Consider the following 27868-nt stretch of genomic DNA (forward strand, 5'->3'; position numbering starts at 1 on the left):
TTGGTATCACTCAGTAGCTTGTGGTTTTAGTGCTGCCTTTGTGTACTGTTAAATACCCCGTGAAAATATCCTACAATATATTTTGTGTGTAATCAAGATGAAAAATGGAATTTCTGCAAAGAGCTTTTAACAATTTCATGTGGCAGTTGTGTTGTAGTACTACCTTTGTGCAGAGATTTCCATGGAGATGGCACATTTCTAGTGCTTCTAATGAAATAGTCTTCTGCTTGCCTCACAGTGGTTTTCTGCTTGCTTCATGCTTATGTGGGTATTTGAGAACAGAAGCATTTTTAGTCAGACTTGGTCAGTGGCTCTTTCACTGGAACTGTAACAGTAAAACAATAATCAACACCAGAATTTAATTAGAGACATAGTAAATAAAGAAATAATTTTTGTAAGGAAAACGTAGTCAACCTTATTTAAATTTAGTTTTCAATCACTGTTACAAACTTAGTGTGACCATGTTAGTTTGCATTTTTAAACATTGGCATTTTTGCTGCATATTGATATTTAGACATTTGTATGCCCACAAGACTTGTGTTCAAACATCTAATTGATCTAAATTGCAATTGCAATTACTTGTATGGTGGGTGCAATGGCAGAGGTGCCAGCTAAGTTGGTGCTGAAAAGCTGACGGCTCTAGAAATAGGATTTGATTTATTGGCTGCTGTTTCCTTAGTCAAATATGTAGGCTACAGTTACACTACAGAGCTCTGTCAACAGAAGTCACTGTGGAGAGAGTCTTCCTGATAAAACTTCTGTTGACAGGGTGTGGCCACACACACAAGCCAATCCGGAGAGCACTCTGCTCTGTTGACAGAGTGGCCAGACTGCCCAGTTGCTCTCTCAGCAAAACAGGCACCTGGAAGCACAGCAGACAGGGCTAACCATTGTTGTGGATGCCCCCTGCATCGAGAAAAGTCCCCCCAGAGGTCCACATAGCTTTTTTGTCAACATAATTTGTCGACAGCAGTGTTATGCCCAAAAACTGAGGCAGAACACTGCCTGTGAAAGTGCTGTGTTTTGTCCAGCTACTGTCTACAAAATACATTTTATGAGTGCCCACTCCATGAGTTTTGTCAACAAAACCAGGGTTTTGCTGGCAAAACTTGATAGTGTAACCATAGCCATAAGGTTTTGTATTGGAAAAAACAGTGAGTCAATTCAAACTGTACCTAACAAAATGCTGTGTAAGACACCTGTTTAGGGCATGCACAAGGTGACAGTACTCTTCCCTCTTCAATTTCTATGACTCTGTGAAAGTGTTTTAAAGTGGTCTTCATTAAGATCCTGGGCACCTTCTTGAGTGAGAGTATCTTAAATGAGAATACCTTAAATTAAATGATGTAAACCTGATACTTTGGCTTTATCTGATCCCATTTTTGGTTGACAGATTCTGAATATTTTTTGTTCTGTAAGGCAAGCCTTTTTTTCATTGCCAGTCAATTAATTGTGAGGGGACACTCTACTGTATATACAATTCTATCTACGATGATATAACAGATACCCAATTTATGGGGTAGAAAATATCTTTATAGCAATTCAGTACAGTGTTTTTGATATTTAGTTGCTAATGTGACCTTTAAATTAGTACTGAATTGGTGACCCATGGTTGTTAATAGGGCTGATTGTGCTGCTAGAGATACCACCTTTTGGATGAAGTGTAAAACTGAGGGCTTGTTTACACTATCAGGGGATTAGTGCTGCCACAGTTGGTCTACCAGGGGGGTCATTTAGTGGGTGTAATTATTAAATTTATTGCTGATCGCTCTCTTGTTGACTCTTGTACTCCACCAAAATGAGAAGCATAAAGGAAGTCAACTGAATGGTTTCTTCCATCCACACTGCAGAGTGAAGACCCCATAGTAACTTGACCTAAGGTATGTCAGCTCCAGCAATGGTATGCACATAGCTGTAGTTGTGTAAATCAGGTCATCTTTGCTCTGTTGTATAGATCTGCCCTGAGATTCTGATCTCTTGTGGAAGTTGAAACGATTCAATAGCAAGAATAGGTGTGTTACTCCCAGCATAGAGGACCAATTCTAGATGTCAAATAACATTTTTTGCATTTCCTTTGTGGTTTCTATTGGATAGAGTATTCATTTCCTTGCTGTTTTAATGTTTTGTGCTGTTCAACAGCTTCTGTATTTTTTATCCCAGAGATAGCTAAAGTCATTTGTTTTTAAAGGATTTTTAATTTTACAGGATGAAAAATACTATACAAAATGAAACAGTTGCATATGATAAACAACTGTTCAATACAATTTGAAGTTTCCAGTTGTTGGATGTTTAAGTAGGGCTATACTGCAGTAGAAATTCATGGGAACCGGAATTCCTGATTTTCTTAAATGTGGTATACCTTCACCATATGCTCCTGATATACCTTAAATGATCAATAATACATGAAAATTTAAAAAATTCTTTGCATAAACATATGGAATTGAATCATGATACTTATTTTGGTTATGGGGCTTAACAACAGTGTTGTAAAAATTGAATATTCCAGTAATGCTATACACTTTATTATGCAGCGATGGGAAATTAGGTGAAAGCAAACACAGAATATTATACTTAGCAGCTAAGACCCTGAACCTGCAAGTTACTGTACAAGTACACTTGTGTGGAGTCACTGGTAGGATTGGGGCCTGTGTTTACAGTTTTTTGTTACTGTAGTTCTAATCTTAAAATCATCAGATCTCTGGGTTCAACCTGGGCTCTTGGACACAAAACTGCCTGTTGTTGGTCTAGGACACCATCACTAGTAGTATACTGTGCCTTTTATTAACGAATTAAACTCTCAGTGACAACTGTGCAACCCTTATCACATCAGTGGGTTGGCACGGGTGCAACTGACTGGAAACCATTCTGATGTACAGGAAGGAATACAATTCAGCTTATTCTTCAGCAGCTATATTGATTCTGCATTGCTTAATATTATGGAGCAGATATGTTAAATAAGATGTTTTTACAATCACTTTCTGTATAGGCTTATACTTTGTCAGTAATTGATTCCTTTTAAATTTTTCCTTTGTTTTGCGAGGCATGTTTTTTTAGTTAGCTGAGAGAAGATTATGGAAAAAACAGCTGGACTTGATGTGAGAAATCTGATGTACAGTTTTAATTAAAAATTATAATTGCTAACATTGAATATTATGTGTTTTGCATAGGTCTCGATCAAGACCTCATCAACGCTCCTATAGTCGAAGCAGTGAAAGATCCAGTCATAGAAGAACTCATAGCAGATCTCGTGAAAGAGAACGGCGTAAAGGCAGAGATAAAGAAAAAATGAAAGAGAAGGAGAGAAGCAGAGGGAGAGAGAAGGAGCTGTATGCCACCAAGCGTGGGTAAGTGTAATGACAAATCAAAATGAATTCATTACTACAGTGAATGAAAACATACTCAGTATTACTTTTTATTTTTGTGGCCATAAACTTGCTAGGAAATATTTGTACTTAGTGAAGTTACTCTTCCTTTTTAAATCCTCAAACCATATGGTTCTAATAAGACACTGAATAATATGGCCAACACCTTAATTTAGTGATCTTTCATTGTTCTCTCCATAAATAGGTATGGAGGAACTTCAAAAGAAATCATTGTGGATTAGATAACACTTATTTTTAAAAAAATGTGTGGAAAAGTTGTAAAGTTTGAGCAGAAATCATATCTATCTATGTTTTTAATCACTTTGTACATATAGGCTACCTCTACACTTGCACCCTTATTCAAGGGGGGCATGGTAATCAGGCTGATGGGAGATTACTAATGAAGTGTTGCAATGCATATGCAGCAATTCATTAGGCAAATTCTCCCTTGCGGCAACTTCAAAGTGTGAAACTTTTGAGGAGTAAAGGCACTTCTAAGTAGAGCGGGCACTTCGAATTGCCCGCTGCTACTTGACATGACATGCCAGCGCTTAGAAGTATGACACTTCGAAGTTGCTGTGAGGGAGAATTTGCCTAATGAAGTACTGCATATGCATTGCAGCACTTCATTGGTAATTGCCCATCACCCTGATTTCAATGCCCTCTTCAAAGAAGGGGGAAGGGTAGACATAGCAATAATGTTTGATAAGTAATGGAAGAAGAAAAATACTTGAGCTAATTGTGAAGTACTGCTTCTCTATGCATTAGCTCTGCTGGAGCTCCTTATATTGTTCTGTAAGGATAAGTTGCTCCCTTCCCAAATTTGATTAGTTTTGGGAAAATAACAAAACAATTTGCTTTTTTTGATGTTTATTGTGAGGTTGTAGTTCATATATGTATGATGATGTTCGTCCATCCTGATTATTTCTGCACAGCATGATTTAGTAAGTGCCTATGCGAATATGTGTGTGAATAATAGTGAGACAATCACTCCAATGAGGTTAGTAGTAGACAAACTGTTGATTTTTGGAAATTGAGTCCTTTAACTGAAATTTTTAGCTCCAGCAGGACAACTGGGTCCATCAGTCTAAGTGTTAGATCATCACAGCATTCTTTTACAAAAGAACTTTGTTTCATTTTTGCAGCGGTTCATATGGAAGCTTGTTACTCTTTTGTTTGCTAGCCAAGTGGGATATCAAAAGTCAGATGTTGGTATCCCACTTAAAAATGCTGGCCTGAAAAATCCTCAGTGAAAATTATTTAAATTGGCAAAGCTTTGAGGAAAATGGTCAGCATTGTTCATGATGTTAAAACTGTAGTATCCACAGTCAACCTTTAAAAAGGTTTAAAAACCTAGCTTCCACTATAGTTCATGCTGTTTCCAAACATACCTTTTATTCTACGTTGCCCAGATGAGGAGCTGCTTGAATCCTGCTCCATTTACATATAGTTATCTTTTAGATAGCATCTGGTGCTGGGAGTCTAGATTTTCTTATCACAAGCGTTCTTCCAGAACTGAGCCTATCAACCTGAAATTTCTTGTATTCCTTCAACAAAGGGAAAGTTTGGGAGCTTACCTGCACCACTCCCTAGGATCACATGTGATTCTGTGTGACTTGCCTCCACCAGGCACCACACTGCATTGCTGCAATTCTGGCCAATCAGAGCAGTGGGGGAAAAGCCTCCAGGAGCAAGCACTTCCTTGAACTGCTATGGCCCCCAGCTTGTTTCTTCTGCCTACTTCTGTATTATGTGTTTGTGAATTCCAAGGAAAGTAGTCCCAAGGCAGTTTGTCCAAATTAGCACTGATTATAGAAGATACTTTCCGAATCCCTTGATCTCGATGCTAGTTGAGTGTAGATTTGGAAATTAATGAAAAAAGAGCTTTCGATTTACATAGGTTTTTTTTTTTTTTTTGGTCTTATGGATAGAATGCAGGATTGATTGAGCTTTATTAATGAATTATTGAAGCTTACTGGTAAACTAACCTGCTATATGTCAAATATTAAACAGAGGACGAAAATACTGAATTTTGAGCACAGGTTATGCATCATTACAAAAGTGTAAATTAAATGTAATTCTATTTTAAAGGTGTATGCAACTAGCAGATTTAGATAATGCACGTAAGTATTACACTCCAGTGTATAGCACTGTGGTGTCCAACCAGTTCTGAACTGAACTAGCCATTTCATTCTGAAAATATGTTTATTGTTCAAGCCAACTAGCCACATTCCACAGGCCAAATAACTGCATGTGGCTAGTGTGTTGGATGCCACTGCTGCAGCATATCTTAAATGTGTCAGAAAATGCTTTGAGAAGATACGACTCCTCGTTGAACTTTCATTTTCTTGCTTTCCTAAATACATTTGAAAGGGTTTATAATTTTACCGTTGCACTCATTTAAAAAAAAAAGTATTTAAAAACTCTGGTGTCTGGTGGTAGTCTACTTAAATAAATATTTACTTTTCCATTGTGTGGCAAAAATCTTTCATTTTGGGCTTTGGATACATGCACATACTGCCATAATCAATTAAAATAAATGAGCTACTCTATATGATTTTCTAGCATATAAAAATGACTAAAATTTAAGGAGAAAAATTAGAGGGAAAACTGAAGAGAAGGGAAAATTGCTCAATCAGTATTATTTTACTCTAATTTTACCTGCTTAGTTTTATGCATGACTCTTGGTGTAACCATATGATTAATATTAATCGTGGCTGGATCATTTTGAAATGCCTGATACCATTTATTAAATCAAATGTATTTTGCTTTAAATAATCAAGACCTATCAACCAGTTTTTGTGGATTTCCAAGGATGGCAGCTTCTTATTGTCTCTATTTTGTACTCCCACACTTAAACTCTCTGTTTAAACATGCTTAATGGGACTCTGAATCTCCCTTACCTACCTAGCTGAATTGAGTGAAGGTTTCATATATATGTCTTTAAAGAGAGGGAAATTGATCTTGTATTGAATGTGTTCCATTCACACATTGAAGGTGTCTAATTATTCTTGTTTTTTTCTGAAAAGTTAAGTGAACATTGGGAATGTAGTGTCCTTGGGTGGGTACATGATTTCATCTCATATTCATATATGTATTTCACAATTTCCTCCTTAGTTTTAGGGTTTTGAACAGCCAGAAATTTACTCAAGGTTCTTTGTGACTCTGCTCAGAACATGTTGCTTATCTCCTTCTGTTGCTGATGTCTATTGCCAGCAGTTAATTATTTTCATAAATTAGACAAGGTTTTAAAGGTGGTTGCTCAACGTCTGAGTCATTAGATTGAGCTGTCTTTTTACATGTTTCTGGTGCCTGTCCACTTGTAGTTGACCATGTTTTGATGCTTCTGGAAAGCTTGGGGTATGTCTACACAGCAGTGTTATTCCGGAATAGCGTATTTTGAAATAACTCTGCTACACACAATTGAGCCTGTTTCGAAATAGAGCCGTTGGGTGCACTATGGCTTCTTTTAAACTACACTTTATTCTCTGTCTCCACAGCCCCTATTTGAAAATAAGCCAACTGCTATTCTGAAATTATTTCAAAATAGCAGTTGCATTGTGTAGATGATAGCAAAGCTATTTATAAATAACTGCTGTGTAGTCAAACCATGAAAGAGTAATTTTAATCTTCTAGCCAGCATTCTTTCCTCCATTGCAATAGGGTCTAGTGTCTCAAACTATGCATGACCTGCTTACTGAGCACACAGTTGTTTCTGGACTCATAGAAAACACATTATATAAAGCACCTGGGACTATATTAATGTGGTTTTATTAAAACACTCTTGTTTCTTTGGACTATAATGCAAGTTGAACCTCTCTAATCCAGCACCCTCAGGACCTGACCAGTGCTGAATGAAAGCATTTGCCAGACCATGGGAGGTCAATATATTCTAGCAACGTTACCAACACTTCCACTACTTACTGCGCTCTTAGAAGGCATTTAGTGGTAATTTACAGCTAACTAACAGCACCGAACACTGAGAACCGAGATTGGTGGCGGTAAACAAACTTTATGGGACCATAGGAAACTTGGCCACATCCATGATGAGTGATTGTTTGGCAAACTAAAATCATCCTGGGTTTTGGATGTAGTAGGATGAGCGAGGTTCAACCTGTAGTAAAGATCAGCATAAGGTAATTTGGAGGAGGTAGTCACAAGTGCCTGGAATATTTTGGAAGGAAATATACTCTTTATCAGTCCATCTACCTTTACATTTTGAGTTACGTGTTAAATGACATAGTTATGCTAATCCAAAAAGAAATTATTATCCTTGTGACTTCTCTTTTTTTTCTGGTCATTTTAGTATTTTATACTATTTATTTTAATGAATAGAAACAATTAGTGACATTTAGTTCATTTTTTCTCAGAGATCATGTATTGTTTAGTGGTCTTCATAACACAGATTTCATTCTGTTTAACAAAACTTGAAAGTATTAATAGGCTGCCAAATGAAATTTACCCAGGATCTCTTGATGTCATTCATCCTTCATATACCTTTTTAAGGGGGATAGATTTGTCAGTTTAATCAAACAGTGATCAGAGAATATCTATACAGGGAATATGGATTTGAGAAACTTACACCTTTTTCAGCTATTTGTCATTTTGAAGACTTAGATTGCTATCAGCAACATGTTAATATTGTTTAGTAATGGCTTTGCAGACCAGCATACTTGAATGAACAAGAAAAGGATATACTACAAAGCTATCTGCATGACACAATTGCTGTTTAATGCTCAGATATATAGGAATTTACTCCATCTGTTTCATGAGTTAGACCTAAAAAGAACATTGTAACTTCAGAAATAGTTTAATATAACATGACTGTTCCTTGAGGAAAGATTTTTAACTAAATGATTATTTATCCGTGGACTGTTCTACATCGAGAATATAATAAAATTTATGATTCAGGTCTTTAAGAGGTAAAACGAATCAGAATAAAAATAAAATGTTTTCTGTCCCTCAGATCCAAGTTTCTTCCATGAAAATGACACGACATATATTCTGTAGCTTTATTGGATGATAGATCTTCGTGAGGCCTTCTACATTTTTGTCTTTTCTTTTTTTACTGCTATTTGTTTTTTATAGTGGTGGTGAGTATGGAAAACAAAGGCATTCATTGGCCAAGGCTTTCAACTTGTCATCACATGCATATAGATGGAAATTCCAGTAGGAGAGAAGTGATAATGCAACACCAGCGTTGGCAAACCATTTTGCCTTTAGCATTTTCTTTTAAGACAACAGCAGTCTCATTTATTTTACATATCGCATTGAAACACCATTATAGTTTTGTCCTATTTTGTCAGAGGTTTCTGTGGCGAGCACTAGTACAGATTTTTTGTCTTTTGGTCTTCATCATAACTTTACTTCTATGACTTCGTTGTTGTTTGGATAGTGTTCCTGATGAATGGGTAATGGCATTAGGAGTTTTATCTTAGTTACATCTTTTTTTGGCATAAATTGCTGGAAGATGTTTTCTGTTTTCCTTTTTGCTGGTATATTCTGCTATAGATAACAGTGATGGTGGTGTTTGGTTCAGCTTGTCATTTAAAATTTTCTATTTCTTTTAGTAAATGAGAACAGTTTCAACTGATTACAAAGAAGAGCAGAAGGAAATGCGGTGGGATGTGCACAGAAAGCACCCAATATAGTAAACCCCTGAGATACGTGCACTTGAGTTACACGTATCTTGGGTTAACTCTTCTTGGGTTAACTGCACTGATCAGTTTCCCTGCTTTTGTTGGGGACAGCAGCCAACTTGGCTGTAGCCACTGACAGGAGAGGTTTCCCTGCTCCTGTCAGGAGCAGCAGCTGTTCTTGCCAGTGGTGACAGCTGGGAGTCAGGCTCTCAGCTTCTGCCACTGACAGAAAGGGGAAAACTGATGAGGTCAGCTGCCCTGGCCAGTTTCCTGCCTAGGCAAGCAGAGGGGACCTGTGAGCCAGGCTGCTGCCTGGTCCCTGGCTCCCCTCCACTCATTGGAGCCAGGAAACTGACCAGGGCTGCTGCCCTCATCAGTTTCCTGACTCGCCCAAGTTGTGCGCCAAATTTGACTTATGTGGGGGTTGTGCAAATGGAACCACCGCATAAGTTGGGGTCTACTGCATAAGCTGAGGCTCTCTCATGCTCAAGCCATCATACCGTCTAAACAAAGATCAAAAGTAAGTCAGTGTAGGTGTGCCTCTAGGAACTCTTAGGCTATGTCTACACTACAGCGATCCATTGAAAGAAGATTTTCTGAAAGATCTCTTCCAAAAAAGCTTCTTTTGGAAGAGCACGTCCACACATAAAAAAGTGAATCAAAAACTGATCCTCTCTTTCAATAGAGAACCTCCACACAGTCCCCGCTCTTTCAAAAGAATGTACCCGGCATCAAAAAATCTAGCTCCGTGAGGACTGCTCTTTTGAAAAAGGGCCCCCAGGGCATCAACACACTTTTTTTTCCAGAAGAATCTTTCAGAAGAGATGCTTTTCCTTACCCAGGAGAGGAAGAGGGCCTCCAGAAAAAGTGCTGCATTATTCCAATTAATATCGAAAACACATTTTGTGTGTAGGCACTCTACAGGATTTTTTGAAAGAGCCCTGGCTTTTTCAGGAAAAAAAAAAAAAAAACTCGCTAGTGTAGGCATGTCCTTAGAGTGGGAGCAGGGATCCAGTGACCTTTGAGACTGTCTGACAGAAGTGGGGAACCTTTTTTGATTGAGGCTCACTGAACAACAGCAAGATGACATGGGGGGCGTGGGGACAGGCTCCAGGCCTTGTGGCCTGGATCAAGACAAGGGGGCTGTAGTGCCCCACCCCTTCCGTAAGAGAAGCCATATGTACTAGTTATCTAGCTAAGTGCCCATTTGTTTTTGTCTGTGTGACTGGTTGGTTAAAGCTTAGTATTTCCAAGGAGTGATGATATGTGTTCTGTCTATTTCAGTCAGTAAGGTTCTAGATAAACCTTAATAAAGTCATTTAGATTCCTGTGCAAAAATTGTGATGTATTTTTGGTTTGGGCTTTGTTTTAAAATGGGGCAGTTTTGATTCTTTAAAGACAGATGTTTTCTGCCTGGGAGAATGGGTTCAAGAGCTAAGAAATACCAGCCTATAGCCAATTATTGATGTTACAGCATCGTCTGTTTATGTGATACAATACACTTGTATGAAGATGCAAACTCTTCATAACTGGCTGAGCATCCATACTTCCCAGAGGCTAAACCAGACATGGGTGTCTCATGCATCTGATGAAGCAGGTCTTTGCCCACGAAAGCTTATGCTCCAAAACCTTGGTTACTCTATAAGGTACCACAGGTCATCTTGTTACTTTTGAAAATACAGACCCTTCTTATACTTATTTTAGTGGATACAATCTAAAATATTTTAAGGGATGTACATTTGTTCTGCCATTTTTGACAACAATTGTAATATTAGCTGTTTTAAATCGGCTTTGAAAAGTGCATTTGCAATATCTGATTGTACTTTTGGTGTTTGAATTAGAATTTGCTTATCGTGCCTTGAAATTATTCCGAGCTTGCATAGAAAGTTGATGAATGTGAATTCCAAAAAGATATCGTAGCTACAATGTAGTATATCAATGGCTTCAATATATTAATAAACAGAAAAGTTAGCCATCCCAGAATTGACAGAAATTGATTAGCCTTTGGTGAGAAACTTTTGTCGAAGTGAGGATGGAATTACAAACATGCCAGAGTATCAGAGAGATAGTCGTGTTAGTCTGTATCTTCGAGAACAACAAGAAGTCCTGTGGCACCTTATAGACTAACAGATATTTTAGAGCATAAACTTTCATGGTCAAAGACCCGTTTCATCAGATGCATGAGTGGGAGATGAGCCCCGAAGCTCAATGCCTGCTGTGTCCAGTGGCAGTCGGGTGCTGAGATACCTTGGGAGGCTTTTACCCTGTTCCTTGCTTGGCAGAAGAAACTATCAATGCAGTGTGTGGCTGACTGGCTAATCACTCTCCTTCTAGTTAAAAGTGACTTAACCCTTCAGCGGTATTTCATTTATCATCATTTCTCAGTCTAAAGATAATAGTTGAAAATATGTTCTGTCTAATTTCCTGGAGATTTTTTTTGTCAGGAATAATACAAAAAAATCATTAAATGGCATGATCATTTGTGAGTTGCTTCACTGCATTCATTTTCAGTGTAAATCTGTATCTGCTTGCCCTTATGGCCTTTTTCTTGATCTAGTCTCAGACCAGCTTTCACAACATATTCCTCAGTTTGTAAAAATAGCTTTTTGTTGTTACGGCCCGTGTCTGCAGAAATGTTTTGGTCAATTATTTTGATAAACTGTGGACTTAGACCCTGAGCAACCCTCATACCCTCTAATTAAAATACAAATGGTTGTCTCCCCACTTCTCTTGAGATTTAATAAAAAGATCTCTATTAAAATCTGTTACTGAGCCTCTATTGTTACAAAACCTTCTACAGTATATTTACTAACACATTATGAAGTCTTGTAAATAAATTAGAACAGGAAAAATAAGTTACTAAGTACAGTTTGTAGTGTATTATCATTCTCTTTTTTGTTAACTTTTCTAAAATTTTGTTTTGCCTTAGACTTACAGGTACCTGGCCATGGTAAAGAGGCTTTAATCTAGTGCAAGATTTTGTTTTGTGCATGTTTGTTTTTAAAGTACAGCTGTTGGTTTTCACAGGTTTTCTAGCATTAAATTTGGACTTCCCGCTTCTCATCTTTCCTGTGGTAGTGGTGGGTTTTTTATTATATGAGAAATGCATAAGTATTTTATTTAAACTCAACAGACCAAACCTCTTTGGTATAAAAAAAAGTAGTTGATTTTTGACCATAATACATACTAAGATTGGGAAAATTCACCTTGAATAAAATGATATGGTGATGGTATTTATCAGAAAGCTCCTTTTGCCACAATAAGTTCTGGAAAATGGAGTGGTGAGGCAGGCTGTGTCCTTTCTAGTGGCTCAAGAGCAAGACTGCAATAGTTAACTAGGGCTGTGTCTCATTTTTGTCATAATATTTTTGAATATATGTGGGGAAAATGAGGAGCACTCCCTTTGGAATTAAAAGCATGCTGGTTTGGATCAAAACCTCACCAATCACATAGAAGAAAAGTAAATCTGAAGGGTTATCTATATGAGGTTTGCGGAGAATGTGCTGGATTGTGGATTTAGAGCACAATAGCTATCCTGCACTTAATTCCTATATGAACAGACTTATTCTGCATTGAGTCCCATTGAGCAGTTTAGCTTAATTCACTTTGGAAATGGATTAAACTAAAGCCCCGTAAAGGAATTCTTAATGCAGAATAAAATAAGAATCTGTACATTGGAAGCTAGTGCAGAACTTCCTGTTGGCAATTTTTGTTTCCTAAGGATTTGTTTGAGCAAAAAACTAGACTGTTGCAAGTTTAAATGTAATGTGCCTTAGTGTGATGTGACTGGGTTTCCAGCTCTATTAAACCACATACTGAAGACTAAATCAGCATGGCGTATGAAACTTTTCATAAAGAGCCTCCAGATTTTTGTTAAAATGGCCACATATTTCACTGAGATGGATGACACTTGATTTTTCTGACTCTGAGTACAGTATACTACCTGGGCCTCATGTAGCATACTTTTTTTTTTTATCATACTCCACAAGGTGGGCCTGACAGCAGCAAATCACTACTTGCTGGCTGCTGTGAAAGATTAGTTGCTAATGGATTTCTTTTATTCTGTTCTCAAATCTGGGATTTAGACCAGAAATTTCAACACAGCTAGTGCCTTCAGAAGTAAAAGTTTGCTAAATGAATTATTTTGCAGTCCTGATTAATTTAAATAAAACATAAATTGAGATCATACCACATTTGCACATACTCCTTTTGTTAATTTACCAAAACACGTATTGTTGTATAATGTGCTTGCTAATGAATATTAACACTCTTATTAACTTAAAATCTATCCGTGCAAATGTTAATACATTAATTTTCTGCTGTTCAGTGTGATTATATAATCAAATTTAACATTGAAAGAAGGTAAAATGTTAATGTCTTTCACAGAAAACTTGATGTTTCTCTGCTTTTCAGAAGAATCAGATGTGATCAGCTGTGTATCATTTTACTTTGTCACAATATTACTAGTTTGAGACAAATTGTAAAAATATGATCGAAGTAATAACAGGGCTCCAAATTAATCGTAAAGAATTTTACATGTAAACTGTAAAATAGTCCTTCCTATTAAGGAAAGCTATGCCCACTAATATCTAGAACAACAGTTTATTTCAGTTCTACCAAGTTTTCTGAGAAATTTTATATTATGCAAGAAAGGCATAGGCATTTTATTTACAATACCACAGCAACAGCCTTTTATAAAAACATTATTTTCTGAACATTTTGGCTACAGCTACAGTATAGTTTTGTAGACAAAACTCATGGACCATCTACACACACAATGTATTTTGATGACAAACTGTAGAAAAACAAGCTGTGTAGATGCTCTGGGGGGGCCTTTTGTCCATGGAGCAGATCAAAAAATCAACACGCTTTTATGTGTAGATGCAATCTGTCAACAGAAGTTTTGTTGGAACATCTCTTCTGCCAGTAACTTCTGCTGACAGATACTTCTAGTGTAGACGTAGCCTTACAGAAATACAATTCTTAAATTAGAAATCTAAGGAAGTATAGATATATTGTGCCATCAATCAAGCATAAAACACCATTTAAAGTAGAAACTATATCTAAGTACCAGTACATTTCTGCCTTGGTGACACCATAGTTTACTGAACACTTGAAAGATCATATGAGTTTACAAGATTGCTTCTGAAATATTTCCACTGACTTTTGGTTTTAGTAATCCTTTCGGTAAGTTCTCAAGTGTGGGTCAAGAGTTAGCCAAATATATAAACAGTTTTTAGATAGCCAAAATAGTTGCATAGTTTTTTTCCATTTTCAATCATGCCAGTGATCCAGTGGTTTCTGTTCACTAGCTGTGTAATAAATGCCTATTGATAAGCTTAACAGTGCATGAAATGTTCAACTTCTCATAATTTGACAGCAGTCATACACTCTTGGAACTTGTCAGTTTTTCCTTACCTCTTACTTCTCTATGCAGCAGGAAGTTATTTATGCTAATATACTTATTTGCACATAGGTTATAGCGTTCTGAGGTGCAAAGCACACTCAGAACGCCTTTTAAGTGTCTGGTTAGATCAAAGCAGGTCTGTGTGATAGCTGTTGTCTGACACCAAGCTGTGTGGTGTTGTTTTCATTAAACATTTATCATACTTCCAGTGTGACAGCAGGCAACTTTGTGCTTGGGTAACATGTTTTCATGCAAAATTTATTGAAAAAGACTAGAGGTTGTAAAGAGATATTGTTGCCTTTCACCAGTGGCGAAGGGTAAATGTTTGATTGAAAAGAAGTATACCTTTCACATGATTTAGTGAAGTTACGCTGAAGCAGTAAGCAACGCTATTTGCTTTGTTATAAGCAAACAAAATATATTCAATACTTGTCTTTATTTTGCAGAATTTCAGTGTTTCTGACATATCTAATTCTTTCCTTCCTACCAGTTTGTGCCATTGGACAGTTGCATTACCTATATGTGCAAATAAACATTGATTAATATTCATATTAGGAAATATATTGAATAGGTCAGCGTAAACATTAAAGTATACAATCCAGTTTACATTGCAGAAATTAGGAATTGTCTCTCCAATAAAAATTAAGTTTATTATGTCAATATTTTGGCAATTCTTGCCCCATAAAATGTATGAATTTTGAGAAAAATGTGGAAGTTTACTATTGAATATTTATTAATAAAATATTAATTGTGTATCAGAATGCTGTTAGTTTAATCACATTTTTTATTGCTTTTTGTGCTGTAATTTAAATTGTTTTCAGCTGCACCAATATAAATCTGATTTTAAGTGTGAAAGTATAGGGCTTTTCTAATGTTAAAAGAGAGACAAAAAAATCTCTTGGAGCAGGAAAAAGTGTGTTTCATTTGACTTATAGTAGTGCATTTAGGGATGTTTACCATTGTGACACATCAAACGGATTTGGTTTAGCAAGCAGTTAATTCATGTTATTGTTTAATCACTTTCAGTATTTCTAACTAGGGCCAAAGTAGTTTATTTCAAAAAGAGACCATTGCGAAAGCATAACAAATTCCCTTGAATAAATGTTCATGAAGATTTTTCCTCAAAATGTTCTGTAATCCTAATTTTGCAATCATGTCTCATAATAGCATATTTTACTATATTCTGTAAATAATACATATTTAAGGCCTAATTGTAGCTGCTGCTTTGTGAACACACTGCAGGAGAGAACTTTTATGACTGCTTTCTCCAACAAGTCACCCAGCAGGCTTCCCTAATACTGCTGTCAGTGTTTCCTTGAGCATAAAGAGTAAAGACCAGTTAGTTAGTTCTACAGGTGGCATAAATTAATGGGTTAAGGCTAAAACCCAAGACTGCTCTCCATGAAATCTGGAGACTGACACTAGGGAGAGAATATGCTGCACTTTTGAAACAGGTGCAAAACTGTCTCTTTGATCTGCCCTCTTCACGCCTCTCCCCACAAAATACTCCTGGAGGCCACTATGCCTGCCTCTGCCTTTCTCAGACATAGTACCTTCAGATACTGCCGTGTTGGTCTGACCACCCCACTTTCATCCCCTACCCCAAATGCATCTCTGGCTGTGTTGAGCATCTTGGAAAAGAGAAGATTGTGACTATCAAATGGTAGACAATGTCTCTGAACAGGTATCATGGATAAATAGGTTGATTATTAGTTAATAGTTTGATCTGTTCTAAATGTACCCAGAGGACTAGGTTGGCTCTAAAGGTCCCACTAGAATTCTAGATAAACTAGATTTTTTCTTTTTCTTTCTTTCCCTCTCACCTCACATCAAAGGACATGTGTGGGATTTTTTTTAAAAATATTTTAAACCAGCTTTGTGGAAGGAATGATAGGAAATAAGTAAAAATTAGTTTCAAATTTAAAAAAAATTGTCACTTTGTTATAGTAGCAACAGCATTTAATCTGAAAAATTGGTCTTTTTGTAATCTGTTGGTGTATTAATTCACTAACTTTTGAAAATGGAGGTATATTATTGGTATTTAATTCTAATAATTTTTTTTTGCAGGCTATTTTTAAATGATGTTGGATGTCAGTAATGGATGTAAAGTCCTGTTTAATTAGTTAACCAGTTAAAGATTAAATTTAACCAGTTAACTGATGAAATTAGGGGCTGGTGTGGAGCACTCCTGGCTGTGGTACGCCAAGTTTGCTGTGGGCAGAGGTTGCTGTGGCCAGGCTAGAGCACCACCCCATTACCCCTGGCTGTGGCAGGCCCACAGGGCTGGAGCAACCCACCACCAGTGTGTGGGTTGGGGGTTGCTCCAGCCCCTCTGTTGCTTGCCTGTTTCAGTTATCCATTTAGGGTCAGGCTTACCAGTTAACCTGTTAAATGTTAATATCCCTGATGTCAGTTGATATGAAGACCTGATTTGCGCTAGGAATTTAGCTCATAATAAAGTTGCCCAGTTGTATGAAAAAATCATTCTCCTGAGTGACAGTTATATTGGCCTAACCCCCAGTGTGGACATCAGTAGGTCTACGTGAGAGTTCTCGTGTCAGCCTAGCCACTGTCTTTTGGGAGGTGGAATACCTACACTGGTGAAAAAGGCACTCCCAGATATATGGTCCTCACTGAAGCACTATAGTGAAAAGGTTTATGTAGATGTGCCGTAAATATGGCAGTAAAGTCTTTAATCAAAATTAAAACATCGAGAAATAAAATGGTATATGTTTAGAGTATATGTTCAATATTTAACAGCTCCCTCATTTTTTTTTCTGACACTTAGGTGATTGGAAAGCCTTTTGGAAGATATTCTGTATTCCTTGACTATTTTTTTTGAAAATTACGTGTCCTTAAATGGTTTCAATATTTTTTGATTTAGAGTGCTGATATTGCTCCTATTGATTTTTTTTTTTTTTAAAATCCATTCTTCTGCACAAACATCCTAGCACATCATGTACTGTTGATATTGGTCTCTGTACTGATGAGCTCTGAAATCAGACTTACCTCTTGTTATGCTGTGCTGATGACAGTGGTGCCATTCTTAAGGACTATTTTAGTTGAGCCTCTTTTGCTTGTGTCTCATGAATGTTTCTGGAAAGTAAAGAACCTCCAGTGCTTCCATAATAAAATAATTGGTGGGTTGGTACAACCCCAGGTTCTGGAGCAAATATTTTTTTGTTCATTAGAAGAGGTTCTTCATGTCCAAGGCTTCATCTTTGTGCATTTGTCCATATGTGCATTCCCTGCTGGTGCCTTGTAATAGAGATCTGTATCTTTTTGGTCAACAATACCTATCTAATGAACACATGCTCTTTAGTCATGCTCTGCTGCAAAGGCATATAAAGGCAAGATGTTCTCACTACCACTCAGTTCTTCTCACAACATTATGGCTTTGATATGGAGTCTGAGCGACCACAGCCCTTTTGTTATAGCTTTAGCAAATAGTTTTAGCATTAGTGACTTAGGCTGCTTCCACACTATGAGATAAATTTGAATTTATTTATATCAACTTTCTAATTCTGGAATTTATAAGTTCAGTTTTGACCATCCCCACTTTACACTGTGCTTCCTACAAAGTCGAGTCATTGCTGCCACACACACATTGGCTAACATCGACTGTTACAGTTCCCACAGCTCCCTCATCCCTGTAGCATTCTGGGTATGCTCGTTGGTCTTGGTGTCATCTTCCCCTGTTGTATTTTCATCATTCCCCTCCCAATCCCTGAAAATATGTCGATCCTTGGAAATAATGCAGAAGATGCTCAAAATTAGGAAAAAGAATATTTGTTTTCCCCACACATTACGTTGCCAACGCAGGTGCAGTGACTGTATTCTCACCTGGCCCTCTGTCCCACCTCCCGTCATTGCTGAAATGTGATCCCTGAAAATAATGCAGGGGCCTGGAATATTTCTTAAGTTGACAAGGGTGTAGGAAGAAAGAAAGAACTTTTGGTTTCCCCCTACATTATATTGCCAACACAAGTGCAGCGACTGTATTCTCAACTGGCCATCCATTCCACCTTTCCATCATTGCAGAAAAAAAGAACAGTTGGTTTTCCCCTGGCAGCAGCAAGCCCAGGTGTGGGCCAAGGGAGGGTGCGGGTCACTGGACGACTAGTTGAAATGATCCGCCCCTGTTGGCAGCGGGGTAGATTTTCCCTGGTGGCAGCAGCAAGCCCAGGTATGGGCCAAGCGGGGGGTGGAGTCATTGGATGACCAGTTGAAGTAGTCCTCCCCCGTCGGCACAAAGCCCCTTTGCTGCCTGGGGAGACTTTTCCCTGGTGGCAGCAGCAAGCCCAGGTATCAGCCGAGGGGGACAGGGGTCAGTGGATGACCAGTTGAGCTGTTCCTTCCCCATGGTGGCAGCAAAGCCCACATTATCTTAACTGCTGGGGGAGATGTTCCCACAGCAGCAGCTAAACCCTGTATTTCCCTCCCGACTAGCAGCATTGCCAGCACTGAATGGCAGGCACATCATTTTATTGGGCTTGATTGGGGGCTACCCACATGATGTGGCTGAGTGCGGGAAAGACCCAGACTGTGTGGCACCTGTTGGGAAGTGAAGGGGGTTCACACCCAAATGTAAACCACCTGAGAAGAAGTTTCTTCATGTGTTTATGCAAGCACGACCCCTGGCACAGCCTTGTTGACACGTGGTATGACGGGGCAGGGGCTGGTACCAGGCAGCGCAGAAAAAAATACCAAGTGTACAGACAGAGCTGCAAACTCCCTGCCGGGTTATTTGAATGGGTAGGTACATGCACACTAACAGCATAGAAAGAAAGAAGCCATTTCTCAGGCTGTCATAAATTAACTTGAGCCCACAGCTAGAGTTGCTGCTCCTTCTTGGAAATTCAGGCTCTTCCTCTTACTGGAGAGCAGCAGCCAGAGCATAGCAGTGGGAAGGGCGTTGTGTGGGTTACATACGGGACGCCTCTGGAGGCTAATAAATTTGCTTTTAAGATGTGACACTTCCACACTTGCATTTAATCAAACTTTTGAATTCAAGCTTGATGCTATACCTGTCAGGTAACTGCGATATTGTAATCTCAAGAGTAGTGCACCTAAAATTGAACTAATGGTCTTTACAATGAAGACAGTCATGTGGTAAAATTGAGCTAACTGAATTTAATTTGCATTTATCTCATAGTGTAGACGCAGCCTTAGTAATTTTAGTAGTTTTAATAGTCCAGTTGATTTTTCTGACTATCAGTTGTCAGAATATGCGTGTTTGGGACAGTGTCATCCAGTTTATCTGTGTTTAAAAGCTTCCTCTTGTGAGGGAGTTATCGGAGTTTCAGACGGACACTTGACTTCTGTCTGTCCTGAGAATGACTTTGTGATGCTAGCAGGCCAGGTGGAAGCTGTTGCCCAGGCTTTAAGCCTTAGTCAACAAATTACAAATTCGTTGCTGGAAACCGGTCTGTTTCCTCTGCATGTTTGTATTGTTGAGATGGTTATTGGACTTGTAATGATGTGTTCAGTGTTTAGGCTTTATGAAATGCTTATGAATGGTTGCATGTGTTAATCTCACAATATCCTTAGTGTATGTCGTAAGCTAATATTTAAATTTTTGAGGTTTGTTTGTGCCCTTCATTCTTACCTCCATTTATAGAAGGGTCTCCCATTTTCTTCAGTGATAAGGCTCTTTGTGACCTCTCATTGTCCCTCAGTAGCAGGGTTTGGTGAGCCCCATTACCCCTTTTCCACATCATGATCCTCCATTCTGTCCACATGTAAAGGGCTGTGTTCATTGCCACATTTCTTTCATGCCCCCTGGTTCTGTACACCTGATCTTTATTTTTATTTCTGTTTTGGGAGGTAAACACGTTGATATCTATAATGATTTAACTCAGTTGGGAAGTGAGGCAAAGATGAGGTAATTGTTGACATCAACTAGTTTGATCTATTGACAATTGCATAGACACTTGAGGTGGTGACAGTACTAAAGACCACTCATGGATTTCATGGGTCCTCCATATTTGCCTTGTTGCACACCACCTTCCCTTCACCAAATCAGTTGGGCTCTGACTGTTGCTGCTCAGAGCATTCCTTAAGAACATAAGAACATAAGAACATAAGAATGGCCATACTGGGTCAGACCAAAGGTCCATCAAGCCCAGCATCCCATCTGCCGACGGTGGCCAATGCCAGGTGCCCCAGAGAAGGAGAACAGAAGACAAGTGATTTATCTCCTGCCATCCATCTCCTGCCCTTGTTATGAAGGCTAGGGCACCATACTTTATCCCTGGCTAATAGCCATTTATGGACCTGACCTGCAAAAATTTATCAAGCTCTTTTTTAAACCCTAATAGAGTCCTGGCCTTCACAGCCTCCTCGGGCAAGGAGTTCCACAGGTTGACTGTGCGCTGTGTGAAGAAAAATTTCCTTTTATTAGTTTTGAACCTACTACCCATCAATTTCATTTGGTGTCCCCTAGTTCTTGTATTATGGGAAAAGGTAAATAATTTTTCTATATTCACTTTCTCCACACCATTCATGATTTTATATACCTCTATCATATCGCCCCTCAATCGCCTCTTTTCCAAACTGAAAAGTCCCAGTCTCTCTAGCCTCTCCCCATATGGGACCCTTTCCAAGCCCCTAATCATCTTAGTCGCCCTTTTCTGAACCTTTTCTAATGCCAATATATCTTTTTTGAGGTGAGGAGACCACATCTGCACGCAGTACTCGAGATGTGGGCGTACCATAGTTTTATATAGGGGAAGTATGATATCTTTTGTCTTATTATCGATCCCTTTTTTAATAATTCCTAACATCCTATTTGCCTTACTAACTGCCGCTGCACACTGCGTGGATGTCTTCAGAGAACTATCCACTATAACTCCAAGATCCCTTTCCTGATCTGTCGTAGCTAAATTTGACCCCATCATGTAGTACGTGTAATTTGGGTTATTTTTTCCAACATGCATTACCTTACACTTACCCACATTAAATTTCATTTGCCATTTTGCTGCCCAATCACTCAGTTTGCTGAGATCTCCTTGTAGTTCTTCACAATCCCTTTTGCTTTTGACTGTCCTGAACAACTTGGTGTCATCTGCAAACTTTGCCACCTCACTGCTTACCTCATTTTCTAGATCATTGATGAACAAGTTGAACAGGATCGGTCCCAGGACTGAGCCCTGGGGAACACCACTAGTTACCCCCTTGGTTCGGAACTGATTGGATGCAGCATTTAAAAGTTGTATTACATAGAGAGAATCAGTGTCTGAAGACTGGGATCTGTTTGTTTTTACAAAGGTCTTTAAAAGTTTGGCCAATTAGTTTCTACTTTATTGCTTCCAGTAGCACTATGTGTTAGAATAATAAGAATACATGGCTATTCCACAAAGGCATGTGAACAACAGAATGGAGTAATATTTCTCTCTGTTTTCACAATATTGTGTCATTTAGCCCCAGTATTGCCATATTTGCCCTTATGCATAACATTTTAGTTATTCAGACCTGGATTTGTGTTCTAGGCTGTCAAAGTACAGTTATCTTCCATCTTGTCTGTGCTAGATTATAGGTCACAAAAGTTTGTTCTGTTAATCTAAGAACTGTTGTATTACTGTAGGTATTCATCAGTCCTGCTGCTGCCTCAATCATCTTCCTGTCTTGTACTTGGGAAGTGACATCGTCATTCACTTTATCTTGAGGATCTAGTGACCTCAAGGATTTGCTTATTCTTTCTCATTTCTCTCTCTAGCTTTTTGCATTAAAATTCCCTTCTTTCCATCTCAACATCAGATGTGTGGTGGTGGTGAACTTTTTCTGGGCCAGCAGTGGAAAGAACTGGAAACAAAGAAGGTAGGAAATGTGATTGGAGCTTCCAGTGTCTGGTATAGTGAGGAGACAACACACTCCCGATGTTTCAGATGGTAGAGGTCATAGGGGCCTCAGATGGATCAGGTTAACAGAGCTTGGGGGCAGCTCTGTATAAGTGGAATTGACCTGCCTGGATGAGTAATTGCCATATAGTTCCCAGATTTGTTACCTTAGAAAGTACAATATTCTGCCAAGTCTTCTCAGAAAGTACAGTGTAGCAGAGCTCATGACGAAATTGCATAATATACTCATAATATACTGTTAGTTTAAGAATTGTGTAATATGCCACATGGTCATCTGCCCTCACAAAGACTGTTGTAGATGAGTTTACAGAGTAAGGGATTTATGGTAGAGGATGTGTGGTGAGCTTCTTGCTACAAGGAGAAAATGACAAATAATTACCCCATTTTGGACCCCACTCAATATTAATATGTGGAAATGTTGGTAATGCTGCTAGACAATATTGACCTCCTGTTGACCGGCAAATTCTTTCATTCAGCCCCTGTCAGGTCCTGAAGATGCCAAACTAGACAGGGATTCAACCTGTATATATTTATGTATGTATATGTGTATATGTAAATATAAAAATACCATTAAAATTAGTTTAATTTTCGAGTTAACCTTTGCTGTTATCTTTCCATCTTGTCAGGTGCCATGGAAATATGTGAAACCTTTTCTCCATTCTTGTAGATGTGTTTGATACTTGAGTGTTGAAAAAAATAATGGGATGCAAAGGAGTCTGATTCTCCAATGGAATATTATTCTCCTGATTATTAGTTGCTGTACTATATTGTTGTCCTCAATTTTCAGTTCATGTAAGATAATTTTTAAAAATTAACTCTCGTACCAAATGTACACCCTCTAGAGCAGGGATCGGCAACCAAAATAGCAAGAAGAACCATTCTTCTTGGAGTGGTCCCCGTGGGTGCTCCACCGTAGGTGTTGGGCTCGCCCCAGCGCCACAGCTCAGAAAATCATCAGCAGTCTCTGTCAGGTCGCGCATGCACCGATGCACATCGGCTCTTCGTGCGCTTACGGTCTCGTGTGCAATCCGGTCCCCGCCAGTTCCTTCTCAGCCGCCAATGGCTGCAGACGGAATCCTCTCCGTCCAACGCCTGAGACAGATAAACTCCGTTTTATTCGTTTTGACTAGTTATAGTTATAGTTAATAGTTATTTAGTTATTATAATATTGGTTCTACTGTGTATATAGTTTTTTTCCTAGAAGCAAAAGACTGTTTTAAGGATTAGAGCGGCCGCCTCCGGGCGGGCCTGCTATTTTTGACAAGCCTTCAAAGGCTAACAGTTGCTATTGTTTGGCAAATAAACTGCTAAGTGCGCTGTTAGCACTTACGGATTCAGGGACTTAGTCTAACAATGGCGTCCCCTGGTTTTAAAAAGTGTGAATCTTGCTGGGAGGCCATGCCTGCCTCAGATGGCCACAGCAAATGCATCCGGTGCCTTGGGGAAACCCATGTCCCACAGAAGTGCTCTCATTGCTCTAAATTAACAACTAGAGCCAGGAAAGATGGAGAAATGAGGTTCAAAATGCTTCTCTTTGACAAAGCACTTCAGCCTGCCACGTCAGAAAAGACCCATAAGGAGGGCTCTTCAGGGTTGCACAAGAGGAAGGCTGCCTCTTTGACCTCCTCTGTGCAGAAGAGAGAGGCTTCTCCAGCTCGATCCCTGCCCGTCACCTCTGGGAGCAGGACGAGTGAAACAAGGGGCCTGGGCCCGCTGGTTTCTTCTGCTGAGAAGGCCGCAGCACATGTACCCGCTCAGGGGCCTGCGACTCTTAAGGAAACGGCACCAAGGGCCGTGTAGGCACCGGAGAGATCGGCACTGGCTACTGCGGCACCAAGAGTTTCAGCTCCGACGGCACTGGAGTGTCAACACCCGGCATGGAGCCCTACGGGGCTGAGCGAAACACCCCAAGCGGCACCGAGAACGACGGCACCAAGCACGGCACCAGGGGCAATGGAAATCAGCACGGCACTGACTATGGTACCGAGCCCTCCGGCACCGATCAGGCCTCCAGTGGTACCTGAGCGAGCAAAAGCTAAAGCAAAGACCCGGCACCGCAGTCCCTCCCCTGAGGTAATTGCGCTGCCATTATCACCGCGATCCCCCCCGGAGATTCAGCGAGCAGCAACACCTTCAACCTGCCACAGGCTTCCATCTCCTTTTCTCCACAGGAGGTTGGAGACCCATTTTGGATCTACAGGCCCTCAACCAATATCTGCGCAAACAATACTTCAAAATGACTACAATGGCTTCAATAATCATGGCACTAGACAATGGAGATTGGTTTGCAGCCCTCGACTTACAGGATGTGTATTTTCATATCACAATTCATCCAGCGCACAGGCGCTTCCTCCGGTTCATCATAGGCACAGATCATTTTCAGTACAGAGTCCTTCCATTTGGTCTCTCTTCGGCACCCAGAGTTTTCACCAAGACCCTAGCGGTCGTGTCAGCATACCTACACACACAGGGCGTCTTCATCTTCCCGTACCTGGACGATTGCCTGCTAAAGGGAACTTCCCAGGCAGAGGTATTGCATATGATACACATCACCACAAACACATTTACCTCACTGGGCCTCCTCATCAATTTCTCAAAGTCAAAGACCGAGCCCACACAAAATATAGAATTTATAGGGGCTCGGATAGACTGTCACGTCAGGGGTATATTTGCCCGATGCTCGTTTTCGCGCCATCGAGTCTCTAGTACAACTAATGACACACAGCCCCATTGTCTCAGTTCTAACGTGCTTACAGTTACTGAGGCACATGGCGACCACCACGTTTGCGGTACAAAACGCCAGACTACACATGCGAGGATTGCAGCATTGGTTGGCGACTGTATACAAACCATCAACCCATACCATTCACAAGATGGTATCACTCACAACAGAGGCGCGAAGGTCACTAACATGGTGGGCAAACCCCAAGAATCTACTAACAGGGGTGCCTTTCCGCCAACCACAAATTACTGTTTTCATTACAACAGATGCATCCCATACGGGATGGGGGGCACACATGGACAACAAAGCCACTCAAGGTTTATGGTCCCCTGTAGAGAAGACACTGCATATAAACATACTAGAACTCAAAGCAGTGTTCAGTGTGTGCAGGCATTTTCGGAATTATCTGCGCGGAAAAGTAGTTGGCGTAAATACCGACAACACCACCACCATGTTTTATATAAACTGATAAGGGGGGGCCAGATCTCGTGCATTCTGTGCGGAGGCGGTCCGGTTGTGGAACTGGTGCATTGCCAACAATCTAACCATAAGAGCTTCATACTTACCGGCTGTCCACAACGTAAAGGCAAACCAGCTCAGCAGACACTTCGCGCCCACTCACAAGTGGCAGATCCGTTCAGACCTGCTTCACCAAGTGTTCCGCAGATGGGGGTTTCCCCAAATCGACTTGTTCGCCACTCATGACAACAAGAAATGTCTCCGATACTGCTCCAGAGCGGGCATGGGACAGGGATCCTTGGGGGAAACCTTCATGATCTCATGGAAGGGCCCTCTACTCTATGCGTTCCCTCCCACAACACTCATACACAAGGTCTTGGAGAAAGCCAAAGTGGGGAGAGCACGCATAATACTCATAGTCCTGACCTGGGATCGGCAATAATGGTTCCCACTGCTTCTACGCATGGCACAGCACCGGCCGTTTCCCCTACCGACAGCACCGGACCTTCTCACACAGGCTCGAGGGTCAATACTGCATCCGCACCCTCAGAGACTTCGGCTACAAGCATGGTTAATCCATGGCTCAGCGCCCTAGAGACTACATGTTCAGAGGGAGTGCAGCAAGTCCTGGAGTGTAGTCGGAGGACTTCTACCAGAAAGACTTATGAGCACAAATGGTCGCGTTTTTCTGCTTGGTGCTCTTCCAAGCAATTGACACCTCTGGATGCCCCTATACCTATGATTCTGGACTACCTGCTATAACTCAAACAAAAGGGGCTCTCTCTATCCTCCATAAAGGTTCATCTTGCGGCTATATCAGCTTTTCGACATGAAGAGGAGGGATCAACTATATTCGCCCATCCTGTTGTCACACGCTTCCTAAAGGGGTTGATAAACCTGTACCCCCCTCGGAAACCAATACCGCCGTCATGGAGTTTAGTCTTGGTTCTACACACGATTTCGGGACTGCCCTTTGAGCCATTGGGTACGGTTCCCCTTCGGCTACTTACCATGAAAACGACTTTCCTCCTGGCAATCACGTCAGCTCGCAGGGTGAGCGAGCTCGCAGCCATAATGTCCACACCACCTGGCATGATATTCTCAAAGGAGGCGGTGGTCTTACGTTTGCCTCCAGCCTTCGTTCCAAAGGTCTCTTCAGATTTTCACATTAATGAACCCATAGTATTGCCCTCGTTCTATCCTAAGCCTCACAATTCGAGTAAAGAGGCACAGTTGCACTTATTGGACGTGAGAAGGGTGCTGGCCTTCTATATCACTAGAACTAAGCCTTTCCGGAAAACGGACAGACTCCTGGTGTCCATTGCATCCAGGTCAAAAGGGGAAGCCGTATCTTCGCAGAGCATTTCAAATCACATTGTGTCATGCGTAAGACTGTGTTACGAGCTTCGCAAGACTCCTCTGCCAGTTCCGCCCAGGGCCCACTCCACTAGGTCGATGATGGCGTCGACGGCCTTCTTCAAGGGAATCGCGCTGAGAGACATGTGCAGAGCGGCGACGTGGTCTTCTTACGACACTTTCGCCAAGCACTACGCCATGCACAGGATGCTTGATGAGGATACACGCCTGTCGACAGCAGTCCTTTTCAAGGGCAAGCTGTGCATAAATCGGGTACCCACCTCCTTTTTTGGAAGGGGGTACTGCTGGGTAGTCACCTGCAGTGGAGCATCCACGGGGACCACTTGAAGAAGAAAGAGAAGCTACTCACCTGTGTAGTAACGATGGTTCTTCGAGATGTGTCCCCGTGGGTGCTCCACTAGCCACCCGTTCCTCCCACTTCGGAGCTCTGTTTGTGTTTTTCAGAGACGTCCGGAGCGGTTGATCAGGAACTGGCAGGGACCGGATCGCACACGTGACCATAAGCGCGCGAAGAGCCGACGCGCATCGGTGCATGCGCGACCCAGCGGAGACTGCTGAAGATTTTCCGAGCTGTGGCGCCGGGGCGAGCCCAACACCTACGGTGGAGCACCCACGGGGACACATCTCGAAGAACCATAGTTACTACACAGGTGAGTAACTTCTCTTTTTTTCCAATTTGGTGAAATACTCAATAATTCAAGAACTGCATGCATGTAAATACGGGACAGTCTTTAATAAATAATGTCAAACTATAGTTTTTGTAACTTCTGTTTTAAGAACAGCACACACAATGATTTGTAATGCAATATATCTTAACTGCAGGACATTCACAAACTTTTTGCACATTCTGTTTCCTCACACTTTACATGTGCGTGTTGTTACCACTGTCTTCCTGACTTTCACTTCTGAACCTTCTCTCTCTCTCTCTCGGATGCTAGGGGGAGTTATGCAACCTTTTCATATAGCATATCATTTGCTATTTAGTTATGAATGGTTCATTTTTGGGCTTTTCGACATTCACTGTTTATCAAAAATAATCAGGA

At 40.4% G+C, this 27868-nt stretch overlaps 1 protein-coding gene across 1 annotated transcript in view; it reads left to right on the forward strand.

Annotated features, from left to right (window-relative positions):
- Window positions 1-27868, forward strand: part of RSRC1 (arginine and serine rich coiled-coil 1) — a 344630-nt gene that overhangs the window by 66876 nt on the left and 249886 nt on the right. Inside the window, exon 4 of the mRNA XM_075003869.1 lies at window positions 3168-3344. Coding sequence (XP_074859970.1) covers window positions 3168-3344 — 177 coding nt within the window. The remainder of the gene's footprint in view (window positions 1-3167; window positions 3345-27868) is intronic.

Source organism: Carettochelys insculpta, chromosome 10, assembly GCF_033958435.1.
Source record: "Carettochelys insculpta isolate YL-2023 chromosome 10, ASM3395843v1, whole genome shotgun sequence".
Taxonomy (NCBI): Eukaryota; Metazoa; Chordata; order Testudines; family Carettochelyidae; genus Carettochelys; species Carettochelys insculpta.